The 13756-nt window shown below is 44.2% G+C and overlaps 1 protein-coding gene across 1 annotated transcript; it reads right to left on the bottom strand.

Annotated features, from left to right (window-relative positions):
* Positions 1 to 626: 626 nt before the first annotated feature.
* LOC103641793 (ATP/GTP binding protein-like) lies at positions 627 to 11969 on the bottom strand. The gene is made up of 14 exons (XM_008665129.4): positions 11515 to 11969; positions 10991 to 11029; positions 10819 to 10872; positions 10657 to 10720; positions 10412 to 10470; positions 4089 to 4213; positions 3904 to 3963; positions 3676 to 3734; positions 2033 to 2106; positions 1701 to 1739; positions 1538 to 1600; positions 1386 to 1433; positions 1179 to 1307; positions 627 to 1100 (listed from the first exon to the last, which is right to left on the bottom strand). The coding sequence occupies exons 1-14, from the start codon at positions 11713 to 11715 to the stop codon at positions 1053 to 1055; spliced, it is 1062 nt and encodes a 353-aa protein (XP_008663351.1). The 5' UTR covers positions 11716 to 11969; the 3' UTR covers positions 627 to 1052.
* Between the last annotated feature and the right edge of the window lie 1787 nt (positions 11970 to 13756).

Here is a 13756-nt window from a genome sequence, read left to right as displayed (position 1 = left end):
AAAGCTACAAAAAACATCTAGCTAGCGTTATCTCTAGCTTTGTGTTCTTTATCAAGTATATGAAAGTGTGGAATGAAGTGTGGTTTTAATAAATATATGGGCCTTTTCGTGTCTCTATATGGGTCATTTCGTGTCTTCCTTAAACGGGTCGTGCTCGTGCCCGTCCATGGGCCGTGACCTCGGCCCAAACTCGGCCCGGCACTAAATTATTTTGGGTCGTGCCGTACCTGGGCCGTGCTTTTTTTCCGTGCTTCGGGCCGGCCCATCAAGCCCGGCCCAAATGTACACCTATAGTCACAGTACAGCGAACACAATACTGAAACCCAGATTTACTGCGTTTGAGTAGAATCCGATTTAAATTGCATATACTTCCACCATCCCACAAAGGATGTCTCCTTTAACTTTTCTTTAGTATGAAATTTAATCAGCTCGTCTTACTCAAAAAATTTAATAATTATCATTTATTTTTATTCTGATTTAGTTTATCATATAATTAAAATTAAACTATAAACTGATTTTTTTCTATATTTTTATAAATATTTTGAATAAGACGAGTCAGTCGAACTTATGCCAAAAAAGTCAAACAACATTCATTGTAGGGCAAAGGGAGTAGAAACCAATTTAAATTAGATCAAAAGACCGATTATTAATTGGAAAAAAACAAACAGGCCTAGAAGCCAGGTTATCCCATTGTTAACCAGTCTGAACCCTACTGTACCTGGTCGCTTCACCAGACAGATTACAGCATAATTCATAGCTTGCTCATAGCAGATGTTAAAAAAAGTCACAGCATAACCATCAGGGTGTGCAGTAACCATGATGACAAAGGAACAAATTGTTCCATCATGATTTGGTTAGTCTCAAAACTACCTTGAACCTTTCTGACTGTATGCACCGGACAGCGAAAGTCTGAGGGCAATTCTAGTACAGTACAGTACAACAGTAAGACCATCCAAAGATGTCACCAAACTTTTCTCCCCCGGGTTTCAAAATTTTTTTACACCAACTCAAATGACAAGCTCGTCCTCAAGCACGTGAGATCAGGAGAGCCTTTACTTCAGATAATGGGCATTCCTGTAGTATCTGTTGATGTACCTAGCCTGCAGAAAACAATGTACGAAGTTACATCTATTCAGCTATGTTTTAACTGAGGAATGCTTAACAGCAGCACTGCATACCTTTACATTGTTTACATCAGGCGTGTCTGGGGTTTTCACAGGATAAAATTTGTAAAATTTGATATTCTCGAATGCCTCTTTCATCGCAGGATCCATATCATCAATAGCTTTCTTCCTGGCTTCTTTAGCCTAAATAAGTTTGTGGAAACATTGAATACTAATGCAAATCTCTTGTGGATAAAATAAATAATTCCCATGATTGTGAACCTGTCTCAGCTCTCTCTTCCTTTCTCTAACCTTCTCCTTCAGGAACTCCTATCAGATAAACATGGCAGCAAAACTGTAAGCTTAAGACACAATTGTAACCAATTCCCGGAGATTAGCTTAGCCACAAATTAAGCACAAAATAAATGCAGCACCTTGAATTTTTCTTTCTCGCCCTCGGGCAGGCTACCTTCTTGGACTTTCTGATCTGCAAAATCCTGCATCGCAAGACAATAATTCAAGTCATTCAACACAGATGCACTTTCATGGGTAGCAACTTTAGCATATTGAGCAGAATAAAACACATTTAACACAAACCTCGTAATCATCCATTTCCCAGTCGAACTCATCTACTATCTGCAGCAAGCAGCACAAAGTAAACACAGTGATGCATGACAACAATCTACAGCTATATGAAATTAAAACTCATGACAACAATCTACAGCTATATGAAATTAAAACTCATGCATAAAATAGGAGGCATCAAGTACACTAATGTTGGAAAAAACAACTACTAAATTTGTTAAAGTGGAAACAATGGTGAGGTTGTGAGCTGATTTATTGTCACTTCACACAACAGAGGAAAACTTCCATTTTCATTTTGGACCGATCAGGTAATGCCCCTCATTGAAATAAACAATGAGTCTTACCGGGGGTTCCAGAGGATATAAGAAATTGATAGTTGTGTTTTCTTCATCTTCAAGAGGTTGCAGTGGCATATAATCTGTAGAGATCATAGACAAGGTACATGCACAGATGACAAGACTACTCAGGAAAAAAACATAAAACCACATAATAGCATACATATTTAAACTGACTTATTATGAATTAGTAGAATAGTTCCAGGATGTGTAAATCAATGCTATCAAGTCGTCTGACTAATCACAATTAGTTGAGCTGATCAGTGCCATGGTGATCGGTTATGCGCTACGATTAGTCGTGATTTGTCAGGCTGGCTGGTGACATGGCAGCTAGAATCGATTAGACAATTTGATAACATTGGTGTGATTGTGTGAATATGCCAGAACAGAGGTAGGACTGTATAAGGATTCAATGGGAATGTTAGGTTATTTCAAATGACTGCATCTACTGTTTTAGAAGGTGTTGACCTCATCCACCTAGACGGTTCCTAAGCACCACCATCCCACCTAGCTTATGATTTCTGCCTAGGTTTAGGTGGTCATTGCGTGCTATGTGCCACCTCGACGCTTGCCTAGGATTTTTTATAACAAAACGTGCTTGGACATTTCACAACATGAGTACAAAACGAGGACATCACTCGTGTTACAAAAATAAATTTCAAGCCATAAATAGCACAATAATCAGCCAGCTAACTAGAGACATGAGAGTTCAGACACTATGTTTCTTCATGGCTAGGGAGTATACCAGGTATGCCCTGGCATACCCCCACGGATTCGGTGTGTGTGTGTGTGTGTGTGTGTGTGTGTGTGTATTGAAAAAATAAAAATATTTTAGAACATTTAACATAAAAAGGGTGTTGTGTTGTAGATTATGTTTCCTTTGTGTTCAGTCTTATGGCCTCAGGATCTATCTAATTAGGTCTTGAGATGGTCTGTTAGACGGGCAATACGATCATAAAATTGACAATCCAACGCTCGATTGCTTGGATTCTTCGACGGACGTGACTCGCGAGATGGTGCTGGAGACTATACGGGTGGATGTAGACTCTTACGAAAACGTACAAACAACTTTACGATGAGCCTTACGCTTTCAACAGTCGAGAGATAGGGAAGAAACGAGGTTGATCAACAACTCGGTATAGATTATGTGACTTTTTGTATAATCACATGTGAGAGCTGAGGATTTAATCCGTGCAAATATAATTTATTTAACCATTTGATATTATATTTTTTTAAGTGGATGAAGATAACATAATTAAGATATTAATTATGTCTCTTAGAAGTTCTCAACTAAAAAGTCATATAAACTAGTATGACTTTTCATCTATTTATATTATAATATATGAATATTTTTAACTTAATTTTCAAATTTAAGGCTTATTACTTATGTTTTTAACCTAATCTTCAAATTTACAATTTATTGTGTAATTTAATGTAAAAATTGTTTCTGAATTGTCAAATGTTTGATTTAATATATATGGAAATTTTAGATGGCATACCCTATCGTGAAATTCTAGATCCGCACTGTTCATGGCCACATTATTCAACTGTAATTCCAATGAATTAACTGACATAGAGTTCCATTGCAGCCATTTAACTATGATGTCGATGCAGCGTCATAAAATATTATGCACAAACTCGATTAAGCTTACAAGGCATGCAGTAGTCAAACTTCTTGACTCTCTCAATTTTGAGATGCTTCAGTGCAGACCTACAAAAGGAATGAAGCAGAGATTTTAAAACTAGAACCAATGGTAACAAGAGGAAATATAACACACCAATGGATGAGCATAAATTTTCTGTGTAAACGAATAAACAACAGGAATAAAAATAAAATCCTAAAGCCTGAAATTCCAAAACCATGAATTTGTATCACTAACCTTCGCTGTGTGCATCCGAGCGTGAATATTTTTGTTTTGAAAATGTCAATCCTGCTCAGCCTAAAGACAAAGCAAAACCAAAGTTAGAAAAAAAAAAATTGCAATGACTTAGGAGAAAAGGTACACATAGATATAATGAAAACAACAAGTAACAAATATCGTTCAACATGATAATACAAAAGTACCGGTCCTCAAGGGGAACATAAGGCACCCATGCCATCTTCATCGCCTTCATTGGCACTATTTCCTCATTTTCCCTTTGGACGGAATTTATGCCAATTTTGTCTGAAGGTGGGAAAGGACAGTCTACCTGCAAAACAAGAGTTCAAGTGTAAAATGAGTCCCACCACCCAGAGATAGATAGCAAAATATTTGACCCATAAACAAATTGTTTGATTGAGCAACCACATACTACAAATATAAAAAAGAAACACTTGTCACTGCATTTTAGAATCAAAACACCAATGAAAAGGAAAAGATCACCAGCCAAAAACCTTTATCTGTACAGCACCAATATTATTAAAGAACAAAAATGATATAATATAAGGTATTAAATTTTCCTAGCAAAGTATAGTTACCTTGGTAATATCAAATTATCAATGGACAAGTCAGATTAAGTCTCTTGCCTCTTTTTTTCTTTCAAAATGTTTGTCGCATTTTTTAATCTTAAAGACTGACATGTTTTCAATGCTGTGAAGTTGATATTACTAGATAAAAATTGCAAGTAACACCCACCCACCAGAGATGGTATGCATTGTGTTGACGCTTTTTTGGAGCGCCAAATACTCAAGAAGAACCGGCGGCGGTGCTCTCTGGTCAGGCGCGGACGGTCCGCGGCCTGGGGCCGGACGGTCCGCGACCTGGCACAGGGGCTAGGGTTTCCTGCCTGACGGCCGGACGGTCCGCGCCCTGGGGCCGGACGGTCCGCGCGTGCGCAGGGGCGGCAGAAGATCACCGGCGGCGCCTGGATCTCGCTCCCGGGAGGGACCCCGTCGGGGAGGAGAGATCCTAGGGGTTGTCTAGGCTCGGGCCTGCCGACCTAGACTCCTCTAATCGGCGTAGAGTCGAAGAGAGGCGAAGAATTTGGGGATTGAGAGGCTAAACTAGAACTAGACTAGAACTACTCCTAATTGTACTAGAAATAAATGCGAATAGAAGTTGTATTGATTCGATTGATGATTACAAATCGGCCGTATACCTCTCTATTTATAGAGGAGGGGGGCTGGACCCTTTACAAACTAATTTCCGAGCTTATCCCATGATTTTAGCTAACAACCGTAGCACAAAACTCGGAACCCTAATCTGTTCTGCGCACGCGCGGACCGTCCGGCCCACAGGCGCGGACCGTCCGGACCGCGGACCGTCCGGCCTTAGGGCCGGACCGTCCGCGCGCTCAATTTGGTGCTCAACATATGCCCCCCTGCCTTTTGGTGGAGCTGAGCGAACCAAAAGCAACTAACTCGATGTTATCACATCGGTTTTCTTAAACATCTTGCCATTTACTAGGATGGTACGCAGTGGCCTTGGTCTCGATGGTTGACTCAACGGACGTGATCCCTTTGGATTTGATCGAACTGTCAGTCCCAACATCGTCGAGCGCCATACTGGTCCTGACCAATTCGTCACCTTGCCTTCCTAATTCTCTAAGTGTTCTGGCGTAGCTCCGTAGTCGACCAGGTCTTCTCCTTGCAGGTCGTCTTCCTCCATGGGCGTCGGTACGTCGTCGGAGGTGTCTTGGTGTAGTGCAGATGGTTCGGCCTCAGGGGTCGGATGGTCCGCGTCCTGTGCAGATGATCCGGCCTTTATAGCCGGACAGTCTACCATACCTGCAGAGAGATGCACAGTTGTCGTTTTATTTACTATCTTTGTGGTTGTTTGACTTTTCTCAACGGCCTTTGGTCTCCATCTCTTTTGCGGTGGCGGATACTGCGGATGCGTGTCATTGAATATTCTTTCTGCCTCTTTTTCCTGATTCTCCTTTGCTCTGAGGCGCTGTAATTTTCGCTTTTGCGATCGTGTCAGTCCCGATGGGCACCATCGGGGCATGGAGTATTTTGGATCAGCTATTTTATTGATAGTCGTACTTTCTTTTTTGTTTGTGTTGGCCGATTCACCAAAAATCATCGGCCCTTCGTTATTTTGTTGTACGACGACATCTGTCGTTCCTATTTTAATGACATCTCCCTTTTTCGTACTGTTGGAGGTTGTAGTTGTATGCCCCCCTGCCGGATTAGTCAGCCTTTGGGGCCGAGTTGTTCGGCAATCTTGCTGGGCCTGTGCTCGTGGACCAGATTGAGGGGTTCTCAATCGGTCTTGTACTGGAGGTGTCAACCTATTGAATACAGATGTTTGGGTTGCCCCCCAAGCGGGGTACTGTGGCATCCCAAATGGGTATGGTGGCATGCCCCACATCTGATTTGGGACATATGGTGGAGGTATGTATGTATATGGATATGGCATAGTTGGATATGGTGGTGGAGGTGTCCATGCAGGTACGTTAGGTCTTAATTGAACATTATGACCTCCTGTCCTTTCCGATTGGTGTGGTGGTCCAATCGGCCTATCCTGCCGTCGCACCTGGGTGGGTAAGCGAGGTCCCTTTGGTGGCCGGTCGCTGGGGTCAGCCTTCTTTTCCACATATTTAGACAATAATTGATCAAAGGTCGGGCTAGATTTTACCAACCGACCAGTTGCCTTGAACGTGTTAGTTTTCCACGTACCTATTTCTGGTCGTCGTGGTTCGAAGGCACGTGGTCGTCGCGGCTCTTCGGCGTTGCCGGACCGTCCGCTGGAACGCTCCGGACCGTCCGGTGATGTTACGGACCGTTCGCGCCTCGACACCGGACCGTCCGCGATGCGTAGTATGGGTTCTCGCACATATCCCCTGGTCTGCGCTTGCCCCCCAGTGCCGGAGTTTGTGATGGTTACTTTCAGTGTCTCTCCTCCATCAGGAGTCTTCTCGGCCATCACTTTCCTGCAAGAAATTTTGTTGTTTCTATCGGCCTCCCGTGCGTTGCCGATGATGACTTCTTTGTCTTTGCCCTTATCGGCTGTGTTGGGCCGAATTAGGACCTTTTTGCCATTAAAGTCGATCACATTCATTGGGAAGGGCTCCGTGTCCTCCTGAAATTTCAATCGTCCCTCGTTAATGGCCGATTGAATTTGTCGTCGGAACACATTACAATCATTAGTGGCATGGGAAAATGAGTTGTGCCACTTGCAGTATGCGCGACGCTTTAGTTCGTCGGCAGGTGGAACGATATAATCAATTTTAATGTTACCATTTTTTAGTAATTCATCGAATATCTTATCACATTTGCCGACATTAAATGTAAACTTAACCTCCTCCTGTCGTTCCTTTTGAACTGAATGCAAGGAGGAGCAAGCTGAAGATTTGGCCTGCTCGGGCCAAACTATTTCGGCAGTGTAAACTTTCTTTGGTTCATCGTCCGAACTACTTTGATTGTGTTCTATTATAGGGACATTATGATGAACCGTTCTGACTAGTTCTTTGCTTCGGCTTTCATAAGCCGAAGCTCTCTGATGTAATTGTGCTAGAGTAGAGAACTGGATGCCTTCTAATCTCTCTTTTAAATAATAGCGCAATCCATCAAAGGCTATTCCCGCCAGTTGTTTATCTGTTAAATGAATTTGAAAGCATCGGTTTCTCGTATCCTGGAATCTCCGGATATAATCACTAACCGATTCATCCTTTTCTTGTCGTAGGGTCACTAAGTCTACTAAATCTAGCTCATAATCACCAGAGAAGAAATGTTCATGAAATTTTTGCTCTAAGTCTCCCCATGACAAAATGGAATTAGGAGGGAGCGTGGCATACCATGTGAATGCAGTCCCTGTTAAGGATAATGAAAATAAACGCACACGGAATGCTTCGGTGTCGGCCAATTCTCCTAATTGTGCTAGGAACTGGCATATGTGCTCACGCGTGCTCTTTCCTTGGTCACCCGAAAACTTTGCAAACTCGGGTATCCTGGTTCCCTGTGGGTATGGGTGGTGATCAAATCGGTTGTCATAAGGCTTCTGATATGATTGCTCCCCAGGGATCATGCTTACTCCTAGCTTATCTCGGAGCGCCCCGGCTATTTCTTCCCTCACTATATTAATGGCAGCCGGTGCAAGACCACCGGCTCTCTGGTCAAACATAGGTGGGGTTGGTTGCATGTTAATATGTTGTCGTTTCCCCCATTGGTTTGAGCTACGTGGTGCATTTCCATCTGCCCTATATGGCTCATATGTTTGATCGTTTCTTTCCGGCCTTCTAGGTGGGGCCGGAAAGCTTTCCTGGGTTCTGGATCCTAAATTAATGGGCTGGTGCATTGCATAATGTGATGGGAAGTGTTGCTGGGACGGGCGAGGATTCAGGTAATAATCCCCCTCAAAAGACTCATGCGCGGACTGTCCGGATACGTACCCGGACCGTTCGTGATTATATGCGGACCGTCCGTCGTTGTATGCGGACCGTCCGACTGGATAGTTTAAATTTGGTGCCCTATGTGGTGGCTCGCGTGCGTGTCTAGGTAACTCATTAAAAATGGGCCCGACTGTGGCTGACCCGGACGGTCCGCGCTCGCGAGCGGACGGTCCGGACATGTGTAGATCGGCTGGTTTACTGCCGATTTGCGTTTGCTCAGGGTACGTGTCCATCGGCATCCCATAAGGGGGTTGTGACTGGTCGTGACAACCTCTAACCGATGTATTACGTGTATTATCTCCTAATTCAACCTCGTGTGAAGGAAAATTTGCTATACTAGATTTATCAAATGCACGTACTAGTCTCCTACAATCGTTTTGCATAACCCCTATGATATTTTGCATATGTTCTCGCTGTTCGTCTATGTAAGCTTTAAGAGATTGGAGTTCGTTGGTGCTACTTACATTTGCGGTAATCGTAGTAGGTCGGAGCGAAGCCAGATCTGTCGTCCGTTGCCGAACGACTTTGTTGTTCCTGTCCACTTTGAAGTCAGCCAGGAACTTCGCCTTTGCTTCTTGGATCAGTTGCTCCTGGCGCTCCTCGAACAGGAGCTGTTCTTCAGCTGGCAAGACTTCCCATGTCGGTGTGATGATATTGCTGGTGGAAACCTCAGAGCTATCTTTTGAACCGGCCATTGAGGGCCGATTTGATAGGTCTATATGTGTTGTCCCCAGCGGAGTCGCCAAAAAGTATGTTGACGCTTTTTTGGAGCGCCAAATACTCAAGAAGAACCGGCGGCGGTGCTCTCTGGTCAGGCGCGGACGGTCCGCGGCCTGGGGCCGGACGGTCCGCGACCTGGCACAGGGGCTAGGGTTTCCTGCCTGACGGCCGGACGGTCCACGCCCTGGGGCCGGACGGTCCGCGCGTGCGCAGGGGCGGCAGAAGATCACCGGCGGCGCCTGGATCTCGCTCCCGGGAGGGACCCCGTCGGGGAGGAGAGATCCTAGGGGTTGTCTAGGCTCGGGCCTGCCGACCTAGACTCCTCTAATCGGCGTAGAGTCGAAGAGAGGCGAAGAATTTGGGGATTGAGAGGCTAAACTAGAACTAGACTAGAACTACTCCTAATTGTACTAGAAATAAATGCGAATAGAAGTTGTATTGATTCGATTGATGATTACAAATCGGCCGTATACCTCTCTATTTATAGAGGAGGGGGGCTGGACCCTTTACAAACTAATTTCCGAGCTTATCCCATGATTTTAGCTAACAACCGTAGCACAAAACTCGGAACCCTAATCTGTTCTGCGCACGCGCGGACCGTCCGGCCCACAGGCGCGGACCGTCCGGACCGCGGACCGTCCGGCCTCAGGGCCGGACCGTCCGCGCGCTCAATTTGGTGCTCAACACATTGTTTGCTAATGCAAAACTGCAGAGAGAATTGCTTAATTGTTTAGCTGGCATAGCCATGGCCTAGATGAATAGATTTTCATGTTCAGCGGTTGTGTGGTTTTGCTTCTTCGGCCAGCAGCTATCTGGTATCCCCGACCCCAGCAAGTGTATGGTGAACCTTATTTGCTTTCAATAAGAGCAGAGTTATCCCAAGAGAGGGGGGAGCGAGAGGGATGGAGAGAAGAGCTAAATGGCTGAGATGATTAGGTAGTCTAAGTAGCACTCTTCAGCTCCTGAATTCGACTCCTCGTGTGAGCAAATTTTAGACTGGGCTTAAAAAATTCCTTCGTCCATCCCACGACAAAGCACAAGTCTAAGGTCTGGCCCTGATCGCGGTCGTTCTTATATGGGTATTATGGTGCTGCTGTGTATGGGTGAGATAAGGGTTCAGGAGTTTCCTCAACCTGCATGAGTTATTCTTAATACAATGTCAATTCTTCTTAATACAATGTTCCAGGGGCTATCTTACCCCCAACAGGTCAAGTTTTTTTCATCATAAGATGATGCGGAACTACAGGGACCATTTCAATAGCTCATGTTTCTAATAACATGTTTTGGAACTCAAAATCGGGGAGTAAATATACACATAGGATAATTGTCCAGCCAAGAAGGTAGACAAGAACTTACAGCGACGACAATTGGGATAAGCACTATCTTTGATTCACCATTAACATACAATAGCTGGGCTGTATGACGACAGGAGCCAATTAGCCATGTATGGAACAATAATCAACAGGCTCGTGAAACTAATAAGCAAATCAAACAGATGGCCTATACTCAAATCCACTTTACAAACCCAGCACATAAATAATGTTGCAGATACTAATTAATAACGATTAATTTTAGAAACTAGCTGAAAACAGTGTTCTTACGCTCGGTGCTTCCAAACATATAAAGGGTCTTCCCATGAAGCTCTCCTCCTTCTTCTAAGGCTTCCTGTTCACCAACATCGATCACATATCATCATGAATGGGGGACTAAACTAAACCCTAAAAAAACAAAATGGATTTAAAGATCAACTTTGATCACCATACCTCTACATTTTCAAAGCTCCAGTTGAACTCCTTTATCTTATCGATGTTTTCCCACTGCAGATGATATGGCAAGTTATATAAGTTGTTAAGGAGAAGATGTGAGCTATGTCCAAATGTGGATCACTAACATACACACTGCTACTAATAAAAGAAGGCAGGCACAGGAGCAAACCTCGGTACCAACGGGGAAAGCAGATAACCATAGATCCTCCTGAACACATAGCAACAACACATTGGTCAAAATGCATGTAAAGTGTAAAGTAAATAACAATGCCATTATACAGAGCAGTCAAACACAAACTAAATTGTCATCGTAATTTCCAAAAACAAAGCCGTTGGAGCCAACATGCAAGACAATGCTTCTAAAGCAATCATGCTCTAATTTTACCTTAAAAACCTTTTTAGTGGTAATCATACATGGTTCTCAAGCCTCAGATATCAGCCGCAACCCATGGACATAAGAAAATGCTGACCTATCAAACTGCACACTTGCATCGCAAAGCACACAGATTTGAAAGTTTTCATCGACAACGAATTCCTAACACCACACCACAGTTGTGCATTCCGATTTCCTATTCAGATGAGGAAAATCCAACAGCAAAACCCAAGTATAATCCTACATAACCATGGAATGCCACGTTTGGGCATTACCCGGGAATACCACAAAAGCCAGTCCAACCTAGAAAACCAACTCACGAAATTTCCTTTCTCGTCGAAGTATTCCGTCTCGGGCTTGGGCTTGGGCGGCGCCTTGACGCGCTTCCCCCGCTCCCGAGTTGCCGGCTCCGCCGCCGCCTCCTCCAGCTTGCTCGAAGCACCGACGGTGGCATCCGGCTCGACCGAATCAGTGGCGGCCGCCTGGGGCGTCGTACGCTTCTTAGCCCTTGGGCGCGCCATCACTCACGGTTGCTAGGGTTAGGCTCGCGGCTCGCGTTTGGATTGAGCGTTGTGAGAGACTGAGAGGGAGCGTCGGTAGATTCGGGGGTTCCGGGAGGGCGTGGATTCAACGCTACGCAAATTTGAAGGGGAGAAGGAAGTAGCCAGTAGGGGGGAGGCGCCGCAGGCACGGCGAGCTGAAATAGCCGCTGAATCGAACACGAGGTCCACTTTTGGGCCGTCCGATGACAGATGACAGTTGGTGTGGTTTGTCGACAGGGTGCCGGATTAGGGAGACACAGAGCTCGGCAGGCTAAAATCAGAGGCAGTAAGGTGTGGATTCTATCATTCATGTTCTGTTATCATTCCCTTTCTATTATATTCTTATCATACAAACCGTTCACTAATCTCTCTCCTCCCTCGGCCCGCACACCATTATCCTAGTTGGAAGAAGCGCATTATAATCCTCTCCAGTTCCTAATGTTAGCACTGTCAACTGGTTACCGACATTCTACCTATTCGCGCGAGAGGAGAGGACAAAGCTGCCCCTGTGTTCGTCTTTGTCTCGCACTTCTCCCTTCTGTCTCCTCTCGTCCCTTCTCTCTGAGCTACACTACAGTTTCAGGTGTCACATGGATGATGAATCTCCGCCATTGCCAGTATTCTCAGCGTTGTGTGACATCATACTTGTAGATTCGGAGGTTAAGGACGTTGTCCTCCTTGTGGGTTCAACGCCAATTGAGGACGGCGTCGAAGCATCCACGGTGATCGACGATGTCGTTCCTACTTCCTACGCCAACCGACGGCGTCGTTCCTGCGCTTCCTACGCCACCTAAAGTGGTTGTTGAGACTATGCCGCTTGCCATAGACACGTCTCTTCTACGGCTCTATGACCTTCAATGGTTGGATCTAGAGACTTTGTCGGCAGTCCCGATGCCTCTCTTGCAGCCAAGCAGTTTGGTGAGCCCGTTGTCTCTCTGTTTGTGCACACAAAATGATAGCTTTAGCCTCCAATAGTTGCTACAAAACAAGATAAGTTTCAGTTAACAATATATGAAACCTTAATTTTATTTGTAGGGCCGTGATGAAACTTAGCAGCTAGTACGAACTACACCAACACACAGAGATGGCAATGGGTACCTGAAACCTGATGGATTTTTACCCCATTAGGGTACGGGTTTAGGTCGATTTTCATACCCATGGGTTTGTTAATGGGCATAAATCTATACCCAACGGATTCATGGATACGGATTTGTTCCTACATTACGCAAACTCGTGAACCCGTGGTTTTTTTAAAACCGACCAAACCTAGTGCATATTGTCATTTTTTTATAAACGAACAACAAACTTGTTATCTCCCTGTTTACTTCCTGATTTTTAGCAAATGGTGAATGTATAAGTAGTTGGTGAGAGTGTTGCTCGCTTACTATTATAGTTTTTACTAGTGTTATATATGTGGTGGATGGATAACTTAGTGCAAGGTCACTTGATTACAAGGGATGGAAAAGATGATGTATTTTAGACAAAACTTGCAAAGCGTCAAAGAAGGTGAAGCAATCAATGGTGAAGTAGGTGAGGCATTATCCTCGAACAGGGATGGAAAAGAGGAGGCTTTAAAGGGTATGTTCAAAGTAAGCGTGAAGGTAAGGGTATAAATATTACAAGGGTTTAAAGGTGATAACGGATAAGGATGTAGTAGAGGAGGTAAATAAGCATAAGAACAAAGGATATATAAGTGCCATAGAGAATGAAGTTTAGACAGGACCTGCAAGTGGAAAAGAAGAGGGTACGTCCAAGGGCCGGATAGGTAGATTGTCACTCTCAAATTGAGATGGAAGAGAGGCGATTTTTAAAGAGCAAGCATAAAAAGATAAGTATGAAGGTAAGATCGATGGATGACAAGGTAATGGTGATATCAAATAAAAAACACATTGAAGGATGGTGAAAGGGAAAAGCCTTAACCATTTTCTATAATTGATTTTGGTGCTTGACGACCTTCACAAATCTTATGGACTAACTAGTTTGCCTAGTTGATTATTTCTCAGGTGCATAAGTCCATCTA

This window comes from Zea mays, chromosome 10, assembly GCF_902167145.1.
Source record: "Zea mays cultivar B73 chromosome 10, Zm-B73-REFERENCE-NAM-5.0, whole genome shotgun sequence".
Lineage (NCBI taxonomy): Eukaryota > Viridiplantae > Streptophyta > Magnoliopsida > Poales > Poaceae > Zea > Zea mays.
This window is presented reverse-complemented; position numbering and strand designations above follow the sequence as displayed.